The sequence below is a fragment of the Lingula anatina genome, chromosome 2 (genome assembly GCF_051362555.1).
Source record: "Lingula anatina isolate TDL-2025a chromosome 2, LinAna3.0, whole genome shotgun sequence".
Classification (NCBI taxonomy): Eukaryota; Metazoa; Brachiopoda; class Lingulata; order Lingulida; family Lingulidae; genus Lingula; species Lingula anatina.
The window spans coordinates 18981447-19000285 of NC_141768.1; the positions used below are offsets into that span (position 1 = coordinate 18981447).

General features: G+C 33.6%; 1 protein-coding gene across 1 annotated transcript; it reads left to right on the forward strand.

Moving 5' to 3' along the window:
- Nucleotides 1-99: 99 nt before the first annotated feature.
- LOC106174391 (uncharacterized) lies at nt 100-18122 on the forward strand. The gene is made up of 29 exons (XM_087007219.1): nt 100-213; nt 552-702; nt 2035-2121; nt 2460-2574; nt 2854-2894; nt 3105-3292; nt 3707-3776; nt 3927-4043; nt 4225-4368; nt 4644-4718; nt 8654-8771; nt 9011-9171; nt 9357-9622; nt 10290-10464; nt 10728-10775; nt 11248-11319; nt 11631-11762; nt 11987-12148; nt 12394-12540; nt 13000-13097; nt 13485-13580; nt 13848-13917; nt 14179-14256; nt 14463-14528; nt 14773-14944; nt 15324-15478; nt 16057-16100; nt 16551-16617; nt 16777-18122. The coding sequence occupies exons 2-29, from the start codon at nt 553-555 to the stop codon at nt 17293-17295; spliced, it is 3633 nt and encodes a 1210-aa protein (XP_086863345.1). The 5' UTR covers nt 100-213; nt 552; the 3' UTR covers nt 17296-18122.
- Nucleotides 18123-18839: the final 717 nt, after the last annotated feature.

Sequence of the window (18839 nt, forward strand, 5' to 3'; positions counted from 1 at the left end):
AGAAATAATGCTAAACATAGGTATTATCATAATTTATTAATTGAAAATGATTAAATTTTGTGTCTTAAAAGATATGCTTGCCTAAAATGCAACTGACGGTGCTTATGACAAGTGAAGGTGAAATTATCACCAATCAGAGACCAAATCTTATTTACTGCACACATGATTCAAAATGGCGGTGTATTCAACTTTAGCAACGGCAAAATAATCGAGGTACTTAAATGTGTATGTCAACTGACTGCGTATTCTGATTAGTTAAACATATTGCATTGTGAAATGGAACCATGAAAACTAGTATATACTGTTCAGATTTAATTTGTCTTTCTAAGTGCATATGCACGTGTGGCTTTGCAAAGAGTAGTGTGCTCATATCAAGAGACAAGACCAGTACTGGTAGTAGTTGATATTTAAGAAACCGACCTTAAGTCAAGAAACTACTCATCCAGTGAAAATACAAAAAAAAACAGCATTTGTATACCTCTCTGGCTTTCTAATAATACAGATATGATCCGTAGTGAAAAAATTGTTTTTAAAATTATTTTTCATTTCAGGATGTCAAGCCCATCCAGTGAATCAGATGTGTCCTCATCAAGAAGGCCTTACACTAGGTCGCGATCACGTGGAAAAAGACAACTGCCTTCAGTGCCATCACATAGTAGAAGGACTTCAGCGAGAGTGGATAATCTTACCTCTACTCTTCAGGTAAACCCAAGTGGGTTAAGGGCTTTTTAATTATCCCAGATTGATAGAGATATTGCTAGTGGCAGGAGAAGAGGATCAAAGGTTGGTTAGCCAGAGAAAAAGACTTTTTAGTTTGCTCCACAGAATTTTTTAAGCATCAGTATTTTTTTACCCTCAGGAGAAAATCCTATACAAAAACTTAATCAGACAAAATTTTGAATTCAAACTGCATAATATTTTTAATAGTAGAGACATTTTTATAAAGAAAAATGACAGTTGTGCAGGTTAAAACCAAACCATAATCAGTCAAAATAGTCTTTCCATGTGAAGTGTTTTAGTCATGGTGGTGTTTATTGTTAACTGTCGGGTAAAAATCAATGCCTATCAAGGTTATTTGAAAATACATAGATGTAATGATAAAATCTGGCCAAAAATTGATAAAACAAAATTTGTAATGATGTATTGCTTATCCTTTTGGCTTGTTTAGATCAATTTGTATAAGTTTCAAGCATCACAAAATCAAATTCCCAAACAAATAAGAATACAGATGTTAATGTTTTAATATCTATTGTACTGTTGTTATTAGTGTAAATAGGAAACAGTTGCTTATGAAAAGAACACATAGTTTTCTTTGTTTGTAATTCTTTTGTCTACAGTATAAATGTGTTGTGCATTGTCAGGACACATTATGCTCCTTTTATTTATCTTGTAACTGAATAATCAGTTTATATTCAAATCAAATTCCACAGTCCAACCTTATGCTGCTGTATTGTTTGTTATAAATATTGAAATATGATTTTCAATTATACCTGAGTCTGAGAAAAAACGTCAAACTGGGGTGCATAAGATTTTTCATATTATGATGAAATTATGACGGTAATGATGAATCAAAATGTCTTTTAAACAGGAAATAAATTTACTGAAATGTTATAATAAGAAATCTAAAGTTTTTGAACATTATAGGTTTTCTAATTAGGTAACATGTCACAACTGCATTCTGTCTCTATTCAAAGTGTTGTTTTGAAAGCTGATATAAGAGCATAATATTTATTGATATTTTCAATAAGATATCAACATATCATAATAAGATAATAACATATCATACAAAATTGAAATATACTAGTAGTTAACCCTGGCTCTATTCAGAGTGTAGTTTTGTAAGCTGCCATGATAAACATTTTTACTATATATGAAAATTGACTAAATTTTTGATTTATAACATGTCAATCATCTTGCCATCATTCTCATCCCCGTCTTTGGTAGCATTCAGCATGTGTGTCACCCTGCCCTGTTTCCGTTGAAAATGTTATCCTTTTAAGCAAAAGAGTATATCCACATACACATGTTTTCTAGGATACTACCAGGAACCTGAAGGCAGTGGATCGGATGCTGGATGACTACAGGGAGGTATCTCAGAGACAGGGGTCTGCCATAGACAGGGTGAGCTCATGACATGTCTTTATGATAGGCACTGTTTTTGCACATGTTGCAAAAGAACTTCAGACTGAAAGTTCGTCTTCACTTGTAGGCTAATACCTTTATTTTCCTTCGCTTTGATTCAACATGCAGTACTTAGTTCTACGAAGATAACGTGACTATTGGTTTAAAACTGAAGCAATTTCTTTTTTAGCATGGAACTATCACAATATTTCATTCAAGCAGTGCACTGCTTGTATCTCACATCATATCGTGGCAGACTAAAATTTAGGTTAGTGAATGTATACAAATTTGGGTTATAAAGATTCTGATTTTAAAAATTGCGTTTATTAAACTTTAAGCTTCGAAGTGATCTGACCAGAACTACTGATCAGTTGAGGGAAGAAAGGTTGCGGTCAGCAACATTGACCAGTCAACCCACACTGAGGGCAAGTGACCTTGAGGAAGGCTATGAAGGTCAGAAGATTTGCTATAGTCACATTTCAACCTTTTTAACCGAACCAATATTTTATATCATTCAATGCAAAAAACGCAAAAAAAAAAATAATAATAATAAAAAAAATAAATAAATAAACAAATAATAATGATAAATTTTTGCTGATGGCAATACAACAATATATTAAGGAAATGAAGATGTATGTATTCATAAAGATTCAATTCAAATTTGAAAGATTCTGAGGATAACAGATAGTGTATACATGTAGCCGTGATAATTGTTTTCTTTTCATTTACCAGAAAGAAGAAGAGAACCAACAACTCCACTTAGAGATTACAGGGTAAAAAAAAATAGAGGGATTGATTGAAAGATAAAGAAAAATTGAATTTTTCTAATGGGGAATAAGAAAATAGTTGAAATGTATCTGAGCAATAAAGATTTAAATGATCTTTCAATGCATACTTTCAGTGCATATTGATTTATACGTGGAACCCATTAAAATGCAATTTTTTATGTGAAGTTTTAATTTCCTTATTTTTTTTCTTGACAGCGCTCGGTCAGTGACACAGATTACCCAACCAGACGGAGGCGCCAGAGAGGGAGGTCTACGGTTCGATTCCTAGACGATGAGGATGCAGCAGATCACCTCCATGAACTTCACCAGTCTCTGCGGGACATCACTAGTGACCAGGCACGACTGGGGGAGGATATGAACAGGGAGATACTCAGGAGAAACAGGTACACAGAACTGATATTCCCATATATATAGGAGGTATTCGGCCTACAACAAAGATCTTCTTTCCTACAGGACACTGTAAAATATATTGTCATACAAGTAGAAACACTTGTATTTTAGTACATATTTCGCTCACCTGTGGTAAAACAGCACTGGTGTCATAATTTAGGGCATAAGAATACATTTCTGTATTACATTAAGTTGAAAATCATAGCTGTGACTGCCACGTTCAGCAACTAAATGTGGATATATTTATGACTCAGTACATTTGACATGATTATATTACCTCTGCTATTGACTGCATACATTTTTGTGTATGCATGTTTGTGGCATTATCAATTATTTGAGTGCTCAGTGGTTATTGCTTTCTGCACACCTTTCAGCTCATAGTCTGAATATATAATTTCCATTTTTAGAAGTGAAGCAGAGAACAGGAGGGCCTTCAGTGAACTTTCACAGAGTCTGAGACAACAAATTGCAGAACCAGTGAGTGAACCGTTTTGGCCTGTTTCATTTATTTTAAATAGATATAAGGGTTTCATGTAAAATGAAGATAATCACTGTGACAAAGAGATTCTGAAACTCAGAGGGCTAACTGGGGGCATATGTATCATTGGCATTCTGCTGTTCTTTCAGGTGGGCAGAAATGTTGACAGAAAGCTGGATGATCTCCGCAGTGAGTTGAGATCTGAGAGGAAATACCTGGACAGGAGGCAAGAGGAAGTGGGGCAGATATCCTCTGATCTTAAACAAGTGAGATTTGATTAAAAATTGACAAAAAAAGAAAAAAGAAAAGACAAAACTGTTGGTATTTGACTGCTAATTGAAATAGAAAATGCAATATATTAGTAAATTTATTGACATTTGATGAATTATTCCATTCATACATTAGAGTAGGTATATATGTTATGTTTTCGGTTTGTCTTCATAACAGGCACTGGAAGAACAAAGAATTCTGCAAAAAATCCAACAACAGCAGCAGCAGCAGTCTAGAAGTCCACAAAGATTACGTTCCTCCACTTCAGAAGAATCTCATCTCAGGGGTCAGCTGGCCAGGTCAGAATCACAAAAAACTCAGGTGAGACAGAGAAATTAATTTGAATAAGTCATGTGAATTATATTATTTGTAACCTAAATTTTGTTGCTTTGATATTATTATCTCTATAAAACTCATTTTTTTTTAGCAAAAACCAATTATTTAAAACTAGCTAAAACTTTTTTTAACTTTACCAATATTTAGTTTTTCCTGTCATTGCTTAGAAGTAGACATTTATCAAAGTGGTAAAACGTAGGTAACGTGGTGATTAAGAAACTTCATATATGTAAGTCAGCATGATATGTTTATTTCCATAGATTGAATCTGAACTCCAGGATGTCAGACGGCGTCTTGATCAGTCAGAAGGAGGACGGAATGCTCTTGTGCAACAGGTACCTTCAAGGGGGGCGTCTCGATAGTCCGAAGGTTCATTGGTCCGAAGGTTCATTGGTCCGAAAAGTGGTAGCATTTTTATCGATTTTTTAATCAAGGGTTCATTGGTCCGAAGGTTCTATAGTGAACATTCGGACCAATGAACCTTCGGACTATTGAACCTTCGGACTATCGCTACGGCCCCCCTTCAAGTCTCTCTCTGTTCTCTGACTGTAAGGCCAAGTTAGCTCTGAATGATTTAACTGAGGTCTACTTTCATCTGATTGAAAAATTTTGATGTGAATTTTAGCTGAAATGTTTTAGTTAAGAATAGCATACAGGAAGCTTGTTGTAATAAGTGCACATACTGGAAGAGATCAATGACCTAATTTCTTTTGGTTTGCACTGTTAATTATATATACATATATCAAAACAAAACTGCACTTGTAGAAAAAAACAGTGGGCATTTTTTTATGTACAGACACAGATGTGTCTGTACATATAGCCGTCACCTGCGTCTGTCGTCGCCGTTGCCGTGCACTTTTACCGTAAACACGATAAGTGGAAAACTGTTTTACATTTTGGCTTGAAACTTACAGAACTGATGAATATTCATAATGTTCAGGTCAAGTTCGAAAATCAGCATGATCAGGTCACTTTTAGGGAATTTATGCTGTTTTTTCACTTTTTTCAGCATATATACAACACCGTAAACATGATAAGTGGAAAACGGTTTTACCTTTTGGTTTGAAACTTACAGAACTGATGAATATTTATAATACGCAGGTCGAGTTCGAAAATCAGCTTGATCGGGTCATTTTTATGGAAGTTATGCTAATTTTTCACTTTTTTCAGCATATATGCAACCCTGATAACACGATAAATGAAAAACTGCTTTACTTTTTGGCTTGAAACTTATAGAACTGATGAATATTCATAATATGCAGGTCAAGTTTGAAAATCAGCATGATCGAGCCACTTTTATGGAAGTTATGCTGTTTTTTCATTTATTTCAGCATATATGCAACACTGATAACACAATATAAGAAAAACAAATAGGCCAATTGTCATTAAACTCACAGGAGTGGTCAATCTTACTAAAACACAGGTTGAGTTTGAAAATCAGCATAATCGGGCCATTATTTTAGAAGTTATGCTTTTTTTCACATTTCCTCAGATTCAATTCTTAGGCATGTTAATAGTTATTGAACTAATAAGATACGTAAAAGTGTTTGTTTGACATTTCCTGCATCTTTACAACATTGTCAGTTGATAATGTAAAAATGATGGTAAACTTAATATTGTGTATTGTGTAATGAAGTGTCAAAAATGGAAATAAACACATATCATTGCAGTTTGTCAGATTCAATCATCCACTATGTTCTGAATCTGAGAATGGAGGAAATTGGACATTTAACACTGTTCTATTGATATTTTTCCCATCTCATCAATTTTCTTAGTTGGTCATATAAAATGGCAGTAAACTGTTTATTTTGTTATATGTTTAAAAAAGTGTTAAAATGGAAATAAACCCATTTCAGAAAAGTGCTGTCTTGTTTACATTTTGGCATTTTCAAGATGTGACTTTGAAGTTCCATGGTCCTGAAGACCTTTGCTAGTCACATTTTCTGAATATCCATGATACTAATATTTTATTATTAAAAATTGATGGTCATTATGCTGTTAAACATTATGTAATATTGCATCAAAATTTGAAGAAACCCCTATTTTGGGCACTGCTCCCATGATGACCATTTAAGGAAAATCATGTCACTTACTGTTCTCAAACTTACAGGAAAGAAACATGGGACTAAAATATAGCTTCAATAGGCAATGCAGTCTGTTTGGTAAATTTTTCTAACAATTAAACAGTTTTTTGTGAAAATTTAACTTTTCACTTATTGGCATTTTCAGGGTGTGACTTAGAACCTCCACAAGCTTGAAGACCCATGCTAGTCACATTTTCTGAATATCCATTATACATATATTTTATTATTAAAAATTGATGGTCATTATGCTGTTAACCATTATGTAATGTTGCATCAAAATAGAAGAAAACACAATTTTTGGTGCTGCTGCCATGATGACCATTATGGGAAAACCATGTTACTTATGACTGTCAAACTTTCAAAAAAGAAACACATGACTAAAATGCAGCCTGAGTTGGAAAAGCAGTCTAATTGGTTTCGTTTTCTGGAAGTTATACATTTTAGTGAAATATTCATTATTATCTTTTTGGCATATTCATTGTGGGACTCGGAACTCCCATGGACATAAAGCCAAATGGTAATCAAATTTTGTACATGTCCTTGCTATTTATAGTCAATAATCAAAAATTGGTGATAATTATCCTATAATTTATAATGTAATGTTACATCAAAATTGACAAAAATCTTTTTGCACTGCTACTGCAAATATTATGAAAAGAAAACTGCGTTACTTATTATTATTTTTAACATACAAGTATGATTTTTAGGATTGGCATGCAGTTCAAATTAGAAAGCCAGGTCAATTGGTCAATTCTTTGATTATTGAATTTATGCAGTTTTGTGTGAAATTTTCATTTTTCTCATTCTGGCACTTTCAAAGTATAAACTTGAACTCTGATGGGCGTGAAGCCTTATGCTTTTACTTTCGTCGGTGTTACCTGTTGTGCATAATTAAAATTTGATGTTAACTGTGCAGTTAAACATAATGTATTATTGCATCAGAATTGGTAGTCTTCATTTTGTGCATTATTGTTTTATGCTTTTCTTAAGATATGATTTATGGGCCTGAAAGACCTTTGAGAGGGTCAGTCTGTAAATTTCCCTTGGGTATCACTTAGCTAATTTCAGAATTATAAAGTTATTTGCCTAATTAATAGGCCATTAAATGAGATTACATAAAGCACACTTGTTGATATTTCCCTGTAAACTCCCAAAGGTTAAGCTCTCTGCTAGATTTATAATAAGGAAGCAGTGATAATTATGCAGGTAAATTTTGTTTAATATTGCAAATATATATAAACTCGAAGATTAAAAGTTTGAATAGCAGCTTCATTGGAGTTATATTTACCTCTGCCAAGGAGGTTATGTTTTCACCCCTGCTTGTCTGTCATCAACATAACTCAAAAAGTTACCGACCGATTTTGATGAAATTTTCAGGAACTGTCGGAAGTGGGCAAGGAGGACAATGATTAGTTTTTGGTGGTGGTCCGGATCAATAATCAATTAATAAGCAATAATAATCAACAATTGCTGTCTTGGCAGAGGTCTGCGCTCTCAGAGTGCTTTTCTAGTTTTGTTATGTTTTCCTTTTTAATTTTCAAACACTGGCATTTGTGACTTTTAACTCTCATCCGCCTGAGGCTCTGCACATTTTCTGTATTTCCACATAAGCAGTTGTATTGTTTTTTATGTCTTTAAACATTATGTAATATTATTTTATGCACTGTCATCATTTTTCAAAAATTGAGACTTTCATCATGTGAATTTGAACTCTCATGGTCCTGAAACTGTAATCTTATTGAAGGGGTGGATTGAGACCATCTTCTGGGTCTTCCGGAAGACGGTCAGGTTATTAAGGTTATATTGACTGGTATCTATTTTTTTTCTGTTGGAAGACCTGGGGAATGGATCAACATAGATACTTTGGAATACTGTCAGAAAATATCTCTGGGTTCACTCCTGTTATTGACCATGGTACCTGTTGTGCATGATTAAAATTCAGTGTTGACTGACAGTGCTATTATAAGCATTATTTATTATTGCATCAAAATTGACAAAATGGCCTATTTTGCATCTTTATTTTCTGTTTTTTGTCTGTACATTTGACAGCTTTGCTGCCTTGTTTTTTTTTTTTTTTTTTTTTTTTGTAGCATTTACATACACTCATCATTCAAACTTCATTTCATTTTGCTTACCAACAGTACGTGCTCACATTTTTACGTTGAATTTATGTATTGCTGTACCAGGTAGATGAATTACGCACACAACTGGCAAGAGCAGATGAAGAGCGTTCTTTCCATAAGTCTCAGCTTGAACTGCAGCAGAGAGAATCTGAGGAGAGAGATAGAAGAAAAAGAAAAACATGTGAGTAGCAAAATGGTGTATGTGAGGGAGAGAGGGGAGGTGGCCAAAGCTTTTGTATTTGAACATATTAAAGGCAATTTGAGTTATCAGTCCAAGTTTTTGATGAAATATAAACAAATGATTTAAGGCTCACTTTAGATTGCATTAATGCTTTGAATTTTTTGAACTGAAGCTTATGTTTTCTCTATCATATACAGTTCTTGGAATATTGATTACACCTAATCTGTATTCTCTTCTAGTGGAAGAAGAAAGAGAAAGGGAGAGAAGAGAACTAGAGAGAGAGATCCAGGACTTGAGAGGGCAGTTAAGTAGATCCACTGGAGCAGATGAAATTGATGAGCTCCGGAGAACTCTTGGCAAAAGTGAGAGACAAAGGCAGCAGTTAACAGATCATTTAGAGGTATGAAAGCAATCTGTTTATTGTACTCTAAAGGGAATTCAGTTTTTATTACCTCTATTTTGTCCAATAGGAACAGAAATGTGTTAATCTTATTTTAAACTTTTGACATTTTCAGGTGCTTACCAAAGATTTAAAGAGTAAAGATAAAAAATACAGGGATATTTTCAACTTTAAACATTTTTCAGGTGCTTACCAAAGATTTGGAGAGTAAAGACAAAAATACAGCCAAGCTTGTCAACCAGCTCAGGGAGGCCTCTGAGAAAAATGACTCTCTAGAAAAACAAAAACATCAGACTTTGATTCAGTTAGAGGAGTCATTAAAAAAACTGAGAGATGTGACACAAGATGCTGAACAGTATCAATCTGACCTGTGGAAATCAGAGCAGAAACTGACTGAAAGTGAGAGAAAAAAGGAGGAACTCAAATCTAGGGCACAGGAGAATATCAAATTGTGAGTTTTGTTGGTTATCACACAAGGTTTCTGTAAGCAAAAGTTAAAGAGTCACTATCTGACACGGTGATTGCAGTAATGACCCCCATATTTTTTGGTTTGTGGCAAGTTGACCTCAAATTCAAGTGGAAATTTCAAGTTCACACTACATGCAGCAAACACAACTAATAGACATTAATTTAATTTTTGTTTTCCAGTCCCAATTGCTCACAATCTAAGAATTTTGTTTTGATTTTGTGTTGTCCATCAAGTTCTTCAACTTTGCATCTAAACATTTAAGTCAGTTGTATTGTTAATTTTTTTAAAACACATTATAATTATCATCCTTATTAAGTTTTAAAGATTTCTGAACAGTATGGCTGAGTCTCGGATGTTATGTAGAATATTTGAGATGAAAAGCATGAAAGTGAAATGTCCCTGGTCAATGCCATAATATTGACCAGGAAATGACGATGATAAATACAGATGTTGGTTGAAAAAGGTGAATCATTAGAGACCTTATATTTTTTACCTATGAGGCATGTTGTCTAGATCCTTCATCAAAGGATCCCAATCTCAAGGCTGACTCAATACAAATAATAATAATAATAATTATTATAATAATAATAATAATAATAATAATAATAATAATGATAATAATAATAATACAAAAGTTGTTGTGTTCCAGGTGGAAAGCCAAGTGTAAACGCCTTGAGAAGGAGGTAGAGCAGCAGAAAAGCAGCGCAGAACAGATGTCAGAGAGAAATGAGAGGCTGACCAAGGAACTGGAGGGCACCAGATCTCAGGCTAATACAGGGAGCAACCAGGTACAGAACCTCAGGAGGGAGATGGCGGACATTTTGGTAAGTAATTGGAAGTATCTATAATATCATTGTTATCATGTAGATTTTTTTATTAGCTAGAATCTTTTTTAAGACTAGGAATTATAAAATGAAATATTATTGTTAATAAGAAGATATCTATATTAATGAAAAGATGTCTTCTCATCCCTAAACAGAACTAAGTTATTAAGTCAACCTACAAGATTCATAGAAGTTAGAATTTTTCTTACTGAGACAAAAGTAAACTTTTTTTTTCATAACAAATATTTTGTTTTGTTTTGTAGGAAATCAGAGCTCAGCAGGATGAAAAATTAAGACTGCGAGACCTAGAGGCAAGTAAAGCAAGGAAACTTTGCAGGCATATATAAACATTTGACCAAATGAATTTCTAAGAATCACAATTTGGACAAAAAACAGATTGTTGCATCCCTGTTTGATTATTTTATGTTATTTTAGTTACTTTTTAAATCTCTGGATAAATAGATGTACATGTGGCTATTCAAATATAAGAGATTAAAAGTTTTGGATTAGAAATACAGTAGATGTCACACACTTGGACACTTTGAGACCTGAATATTTATATGAATTACTCAAAAATTCAGTCTAAATGATGTTCATGTTAATTTTAGCTAATAGCAGAGAAAATTTGTTGTACAAGATTTCTTTGAGAAAAAAAATGTTAATTCAAGTTATAAGTCAGTGAGTTGTCAGAGTCTGTGGTATTTTGTATTTTTCACATGGCTGTGGATACAGCTTAGATTGATGATACATTGTGCTTAGCTTAGTTTCTGGTGTTAACTGTAGGTGGAGCAGCTGAAAGGTCAGAATCAAGAGCTGGCTCAGGAGCTAAGAGAAGCAAGGCATGTGATAGATAGGGTAAGTTTGACTGTTATTAATAGTTACAATAATAGTTTCTTCAAACAACTAATTTCTTTGATTTTTTTCTCAGTTTTAGGCTGCTATAATACAAAATGTCTTTTAAAAATATTACGAGACCTGCATTCACCTGAAATTGAAGTCACTTATTTCCCTCCTAAATAACATTTCTGAAAATTTCATCAAAATTTGTGGAGAGCTTTTGGAGATATTTTGTCTGCCAACAAAAGTACCAATGCTGATGTATACAAAACCTTCTTCATTTGTCCAGATTAAAAAAAGACATTTTGTCTGCTCTGTTATTGTTTCAGTTTGAAGGTGAGCTTCAGTCTCTTCAGTCCAGGCACAGTAAGGTCAGTGAAGACAATGCCAGGCTTGACCAACAACTGTCCTCATCACAAGCGGCACATATGGTGGCACAGGATAGAATTCAGGAATTACAGGTACATCAGATAAAGGGTACTGTGTAATCTCATACTGTAAGATAAGTAGTCTCCAACTCTGAGCTACGGCCCATTTCAAAAAAGAGCTTTATTCCCCCCAAAAATTCTATTTCTGTTCAAGATGAATTCTTAGTAGGCCACTTTAAAAAATAAAGTATGTATTGGTCTGAACCATAACCATAAGTTTTAATACAACCGTCTAAGATGTCTACCTGAATTTACAGCAAGAAGTTAAGGATATTGACAGGCAGCGTATAGAGTTGGGCACTCAGCTGGCAGAGGAATCCACACAGAGGCAGATGCTGGAGGAAAGACTTGCTGAGTTCCGGCACAGTGAAGCACTAGCCAGGCAAGAGATAGACTCCTTGTCCAGGCAGATTAGAGAGGTGAGAATTGATAAAATGTTCAACAGAAATATAGTTGAAAGAAAATTATATCCCACACTATTTAATTGATAAGAGTCAACAAAAATGTACATAACCTGTACCAACAAAGCTTTTGCTCTTCAAGGATGACCTTGTTTATTCAACTAGTGCTTGCTATGTGTTACCATTTGTTAAGTGATGCAGGAGTAGAGATTCGGTTTTTCTTTTCATTAAAATATTTATACAACCCATGTTGATTGTTCCAGGAAAAAGAAAGTCACATCCATCTTGTGGAACAGCTTAAAGGTGAACTAGAAGACTGCAAGAGCAGGGAAATGAAAACCACACAGGATCTAAACAGGAAGATAAAACGTGATCAAACTGAGCATGAGGCAGAAATACAGGGGCTTAAGGTAAGGCTGGTATAGCATGGATGCTGTGAAGTATGGATGATAAAAAATGGAATTATGGTAATAATGAGTCATTTTTAAAGACTTATTCATTCAAATATTTTTATGTTTTCAAGATTTATCATTTTAGCTACTCACTAAGCTGTACTGTCTGACATGAAGTCTTTCATTCTGGATTAACATTTTAATTTGTATGCACTACTAACAAAACGTATTGGAAACTGTTATTATTCCATTATGTTTAATGTAGTAAGTTATTACCTTATTGTTATTTTTCTGCCCTTACATTTTTGTTTGCCACAGAATATAGTTTATGGATACATAATGGATTAAATAATGGATTGAATATCGAATATTATATGTAAACATATATGTAAACATAAAAATAAATCTGAAAGTTTGCACAGTTTAAAAGTAGCACTACCAACAACAGTTAAGAGAAAGATTTAACAATACTTTTAGATTTCTATTTCTGAAGAAAAGTCCCAGGTGAAGCTAGCTAAACGACAAGAAGAAAAATTTAAGGCAGAGTTGGAGAGACTGCATGAGGAACTAGTGAGGTAAGAATGAAGTGGCTGTGACTTAGAGACCAGCTACTATATTTTTTATATATTGTTATGATATTGTGTTTACTTATTCTTTTGTATTTTCTCCCAAATAATAAAGTATTTTGATATGACCAGGATATGTATAGCCTCTTTTCATGCAATGTTTAAATAGTTGGAATACACTTTCAAAACCTGAAATATTTTAAGAGAGAAACAGGCTTGTGCTGTCCATGTTTGAAGTAAAATTCTAGTTTGTGGATTAAGATCATCCTATCTTGTGCTTTTACATCTGTGTTCAGATTATATTTTTTCCAGACATACCGTGTTTCATGCTTGTAGAGTTAAGGTTTATAGATTGTAATTTTCTTCACAGTTTTGGATGTGCACTCTTGTTTTCAGACTTGAAGAGGAGAATGCCAAGGTGAAGCGCCAGTACCAGAGAGCTAAACAGGAATATGAATCAAAAGCTCAGACAGCAGATGAGGAGAGTATAAGGTGCAGATACACTACAAAACATGTCACCTTTGTAGTAGTCAACATTATAAGATGTATTTTTAATGTATATTAGTATTATAGTACTTGTTTTGCAGTCTGAAGGAATTGTGGATGTCCTGAATGAAGAATTAAGGTACATGGGTAATGGGGAGGTCTGTAATAGTGATGTCTGACATGGTGAGGTCTAGAACGATCAGTTCTGTCCTGGTGAGGTCTGTTGTGGAGGGAAATTAAACTGTTTATCATAATTGACTGTGTTAATTGCAGAGTGCGGCGACTAGAAGAAGAGTTAGTTCAGGTTAAGGATATCAGCAGGAAGCTTGAGAGAGAGCTAGAGGTTAGAGTTTGTGGAAGCAATATTTGTGTTTCTTTCAATGTTTTATGTATTTTATGTTTCAAGTTTTCAGTTGTAGTGAGTAGTTGATTTTTTGGCATGAAGTACTCTACACAGATAATTTTTAATGCTTTATTAACCAATGTTGACTTAATTCATCTCATCATCCTTCCTTGTCAAGTTGTATTAGGATAGGTGGTAAATTTCAGAATCTGCAACTAGTTCTATTTCTTAATGCATATAATATATGTGAATGGTTTTCAGGACCTCCTGCATACTATGAGCACAGAGCTGGACTCCCTGGTGGATGTGGCCTCCCAGGACTGTGTAGAGAAATACAGGGTGAGTGGAAAATCTGTGTCCTGTGTTTAACTTATTAACAATACATTTTTAAAAGTTAAAGACTGTTTTTAAGTTTACTGTAAATCTTTGTTTGATTTTTTTTGCTGGGTATTGCTATTAAAAAAAGTTATACAAGGTAATGGTGGTGACATTGAGTCAGATTTTTTAAAATCTGAATATTACTGTGATTCACCTCTTGCTACCAGGCACTTTCTCCAGTGAAGCAGTCAACAGGTGGCACCAGTGTACACAAGTGGCTGGCAGAGTGGAAGGTATGGAAATGTATATATTTTTAATATAAATAATTTAAATTTGTTTTATACTTATATATCAATATTTCCTCCAAATAATATTTTATGTGTATTTAAAAATTGCTAATAGTTCAGTCGTCCAAATTCCTTTGATCTAGTAGTTTGCAATCAAATCATATTGTTAGTGTGTTTGTATGGGAATGGTTTTCTTCAATATTAAATGGATATCCAAATATCATAATGCCTGTTCCTGGGCTCTCCACAGAGTAAGATCCAATGGCTGCGTGCAGAGATTCGTGATCGCATGGATCGAGAGCGCAAGCTGCGTAGAGAGGTGAAGGAGTCCCTGGAGACCAGCGAGGCAGACAGACGTTTTTTCACATCTGAGATCAGGAAACAGAGAGATGTGATTGACAGGCTGGACTCTAAAAACCAAAGTAGGTGGTAAAGACAGGTTACTTCCTGTCAGATAGTGATGGCTGCATCTATATCCTTATCAATTTAATTGACTAAATTCACAATCGATCCTTTTTCAAATCATATTATATCCTTACTAGTTTGGCTGTATTTTGACAGACTGGTCCTTTTGAATTAACTAATTGTACAACACCATTCTTTTTTATCGTGATATTTTTCTAGCTCCAGTCATGCCTGTTCTTTTTAAAGAGCATGCTAGGGATTTTAACAAATGCTAATTAAAAACTAATAATGAGAGGATCATAAATTTATTGAAAATATAAAAAAATTAACTTAAGGATGACAAACATAAGCCAAAACTGAATAAAGCTTGCAAATTATCATTTATTATTATTTTAGATATTGCCAAGAAAGAGAGAGAAAAGGCAGAGATAGTGTCAGAGCTGGAGGAGAAAGTGCTGGACCTCACTGACCACTTGGATGACCAGAGGGAAAAGGAACTCCAGACCAGATTGGAAATGGAAACACTGCTGGATCAGATGCAAGGAATGAAGGTATGGCAGGATTTTTACCTAGCAAAAAGTCAGTAAATGACTGGTTGTATTGTTCAGGATTTTAACAAAAGCACTTACTACCGATTTATCATTTGCCATACCAAACACATAGGCAAATGGCAAAATTAAAGCATGCTTAGTAAAAAGAGGATACATAGGGTTAAAATTTAACACCTTAAAACAATAGATGTTGATTATTGTGTAATTTTATTGCTTAAGGGCAGCTGTAATTTCAAATCCTCTGTCATGAATACCAAGAAAGCAATGGAATTTGCCTTTCAAAGTTAAGAAGCTTTCCTGAAGCCATTGTTAACAGTTGCCGTGATATGACTTGTCATGTTCATTAAATTTGGTGTACATTTGAAATGATTATTCACATTTAAAAAAAAACACTAAAAACATGGCTTCTTCATGTCAGTATTATCATGTTCATATCATAGGCACATACATAGTGGTCAAAGTTTTCTTTATAACTTGATTGTAAGCTACAAAAATTGTGATTGAATATAATACATATGGAAATTATAATTTTGAAAAAGTACACAACAGATATAACAATACATGTTGTATATTTACAGGAGTCGGACAGAGAGAGGGAAAGGATACATGAACGATATGCCAGGTGTTGTAGATCATACCATCTTGATGCTCAAAAGTTGTTGTTAGATTGGTACTAATCTTGCAAAAAAAAAAAAAATTGCATCAGGGGCTAGTTGTTAAATAGCAAATGTTATTGTTACTACAACCCGCATTTCAAATACCTTTTAATATAACAACTGTGTAATAATAGTGTTTTAAATCTATGTTCTGATAAAAATAAGTTCAGCAAATATCAGATTGAAAAAAATAGATATTAATCAGGTTGTCTTGTTTATTTTATAACAATTTCGTTTATAAACACGACTTGAAAAGAAACCTTGTAATTTGGTATATTTTGAACATATGTAGATATCAGAGGTTGATGTTGAAATGACCGACAACCCCTACAAGGGACTGGCATGATGCTTTTTACTGTTTATCATTTATGATTTATGTTTCAATATTATAATTATTTTTAGTGTTCTTGTTTCAGACTCCAAGGCACTCTTACCTCATTGAGAAGTGAACTTGATGAAAAGCCAAGCAGCTTCCATACTAAAGTAAATGAGTGTGTATGTTTGTGAGAGAGATAAAATTTTGAAGGTCTTTGTTGACAAGCGGGTATTAGGTGAATTATCAATTCTGCTTTTTACATAATCCATTTTTCAATTTACAATTTAATTTCATTTGGCTAACATCATACTCTCTTTTGATCCTAGGAGAAGGCAGCAGCAGCTGGCACTTCTAAACCAAGGGGCAGTCCAAGACACACTGCCAAGAAAAGAGTTAGAATAGAAACCCCTCCAACTCGTGACATGGGTATAAGCTCACAGCAGTACCGAAGAGACACTAGAGAACTCCACGTTGATGAAAGAGGAGACGGAGAATGGTCTTCCACAAGGCAGGATGTGAGAAAATCCTTGCCACAGCACAGCAGAAGTAGGCGTGCTTTCTCTCCAACAAGGGACTCTCGGGCTCAGGACCGCACACAAATTGGGACGTCTCACCAAAGAGATCGTTCCCCACTTCCAGACACACCTCTCAAACAAACTGACCTCATTTCCACTGACCTTGGTATTAGAAATGAGTCAAGGTCGATGACTGGTCAAGAGGAAAGCACAAATGCCCCAAGGTCCAAGTCCCCTCCGCCTCTTGCCTTATCTGATGAGGACTTCCTGAAGAAATTTGTGCCAAAATCTCCAAAATTGACTGACAACGATTTTGAAGATTATTTATGATTATAAGAAGATAGCAAGGATTTTTTAACCTAATTAATATCTTTTTTATGGGTGTATTTTGTACAAGCATTTGTATGTATATGAATGATACATTTTTTAAAAATCTTTTTAGAATGAATATATTATTGGTATGTTAATGTTAGATATTTTACAAGAAAGTAAGAGATAGCTAGAAGTAGATAGAACATACATAATGGCACAGTATAAATTAATAATTTCATTCATTCATTAACTTATTATTTTTATCATTATTAATTAATTAATTATATTTTTTTTCTTGTTGTTTTTAAAAGCCGTATTCAGATGATTCCTGTTGCAAGTTCCAGTAGGATATTTGTCTTGATTATTTCTATGTGGGGACTTAAACTTACAGTCATTAGTATGTTACATCAACCCCAATTGATTAACTAATTTATTTTAAAATATTTATGCAATTATTAGTTTTCACAATATTATGAATAAACACTTTTCTGTTTTGATAACAGAGCACATGGAAGTTTCCTCAGGCATTCCTTCATCCATTCTTTCTGGAAGCAACCATTGTGTTGATATGTAATTTTTTAAGAAAGGATCTAAGAAATTCTGGTGACTTTAAGTGGTTGTGATATCTTACCAGACTTATATAAATTGTAAAACATGAAATGCATTTTACAAAATCAAAAGTAACTTGATGATCCATCAGTTAATTGTTGACTTTCCCTGGTCACTAGGATCATGCAGTATTACATTATAAGTTTTTGAAGCTTAGGTGCATCAATATTTTGTATTTTTCTACAAATAATCATTTTTGATATTGATGAAATAATAATAAAGCACGCTGTCTCATGTTCTCTTTCTCATGTTTTATTTCTCACAGTACCATTAATCTTTTATTCATTAAATGATTACAAAAAGTTGAGTTAAATTGGAATAGATTAAAATGGAAAGTAACATATCTTTCCCGATTTAATAAATAAAGGGGCAAATTAATGGAAATGAATGTCACTTTGAAATTACATTGAGCAGAAGAAAAACATTGAAATAAGTACACTCAAGAACTAATAATAGGAAAAAGGAGCATATATAAAACATCCTGAAAGCAAATTACTGAAATCAAGGAATCATGAATTTACATGATAAAAATATCAGCAAATTATATGGCATCTCTTAGATCTTTAAAAATATGTACAACAAATATAGTTCTAAATATTCATTTACAAAATAAAATGTGTAAATTTGAAACATGTAAATTAGAAGCAAAGTAGACAAAGGATCAAAATTGTCAAGAAAGTGGATGGATTGATATATATATATATATATATGGAAAAAATATAAAAATATGTAGTTGTATGTTTCAATTGCTGGTTGCACCTGTTTTGGTATGGCTTATACAACAAAATGTCTTCAGACTTTGATGTCTCCAAATTAAAAATAAAACACGGACTGAACATTTACTCACATTTAATCACAATTTTTACAATACTGAGTACGGCACAAATGTACATCATTAAAGCAATACCCAAAATGGATAACCTGTATAAAAACTGATAAAAAATGACAACCCT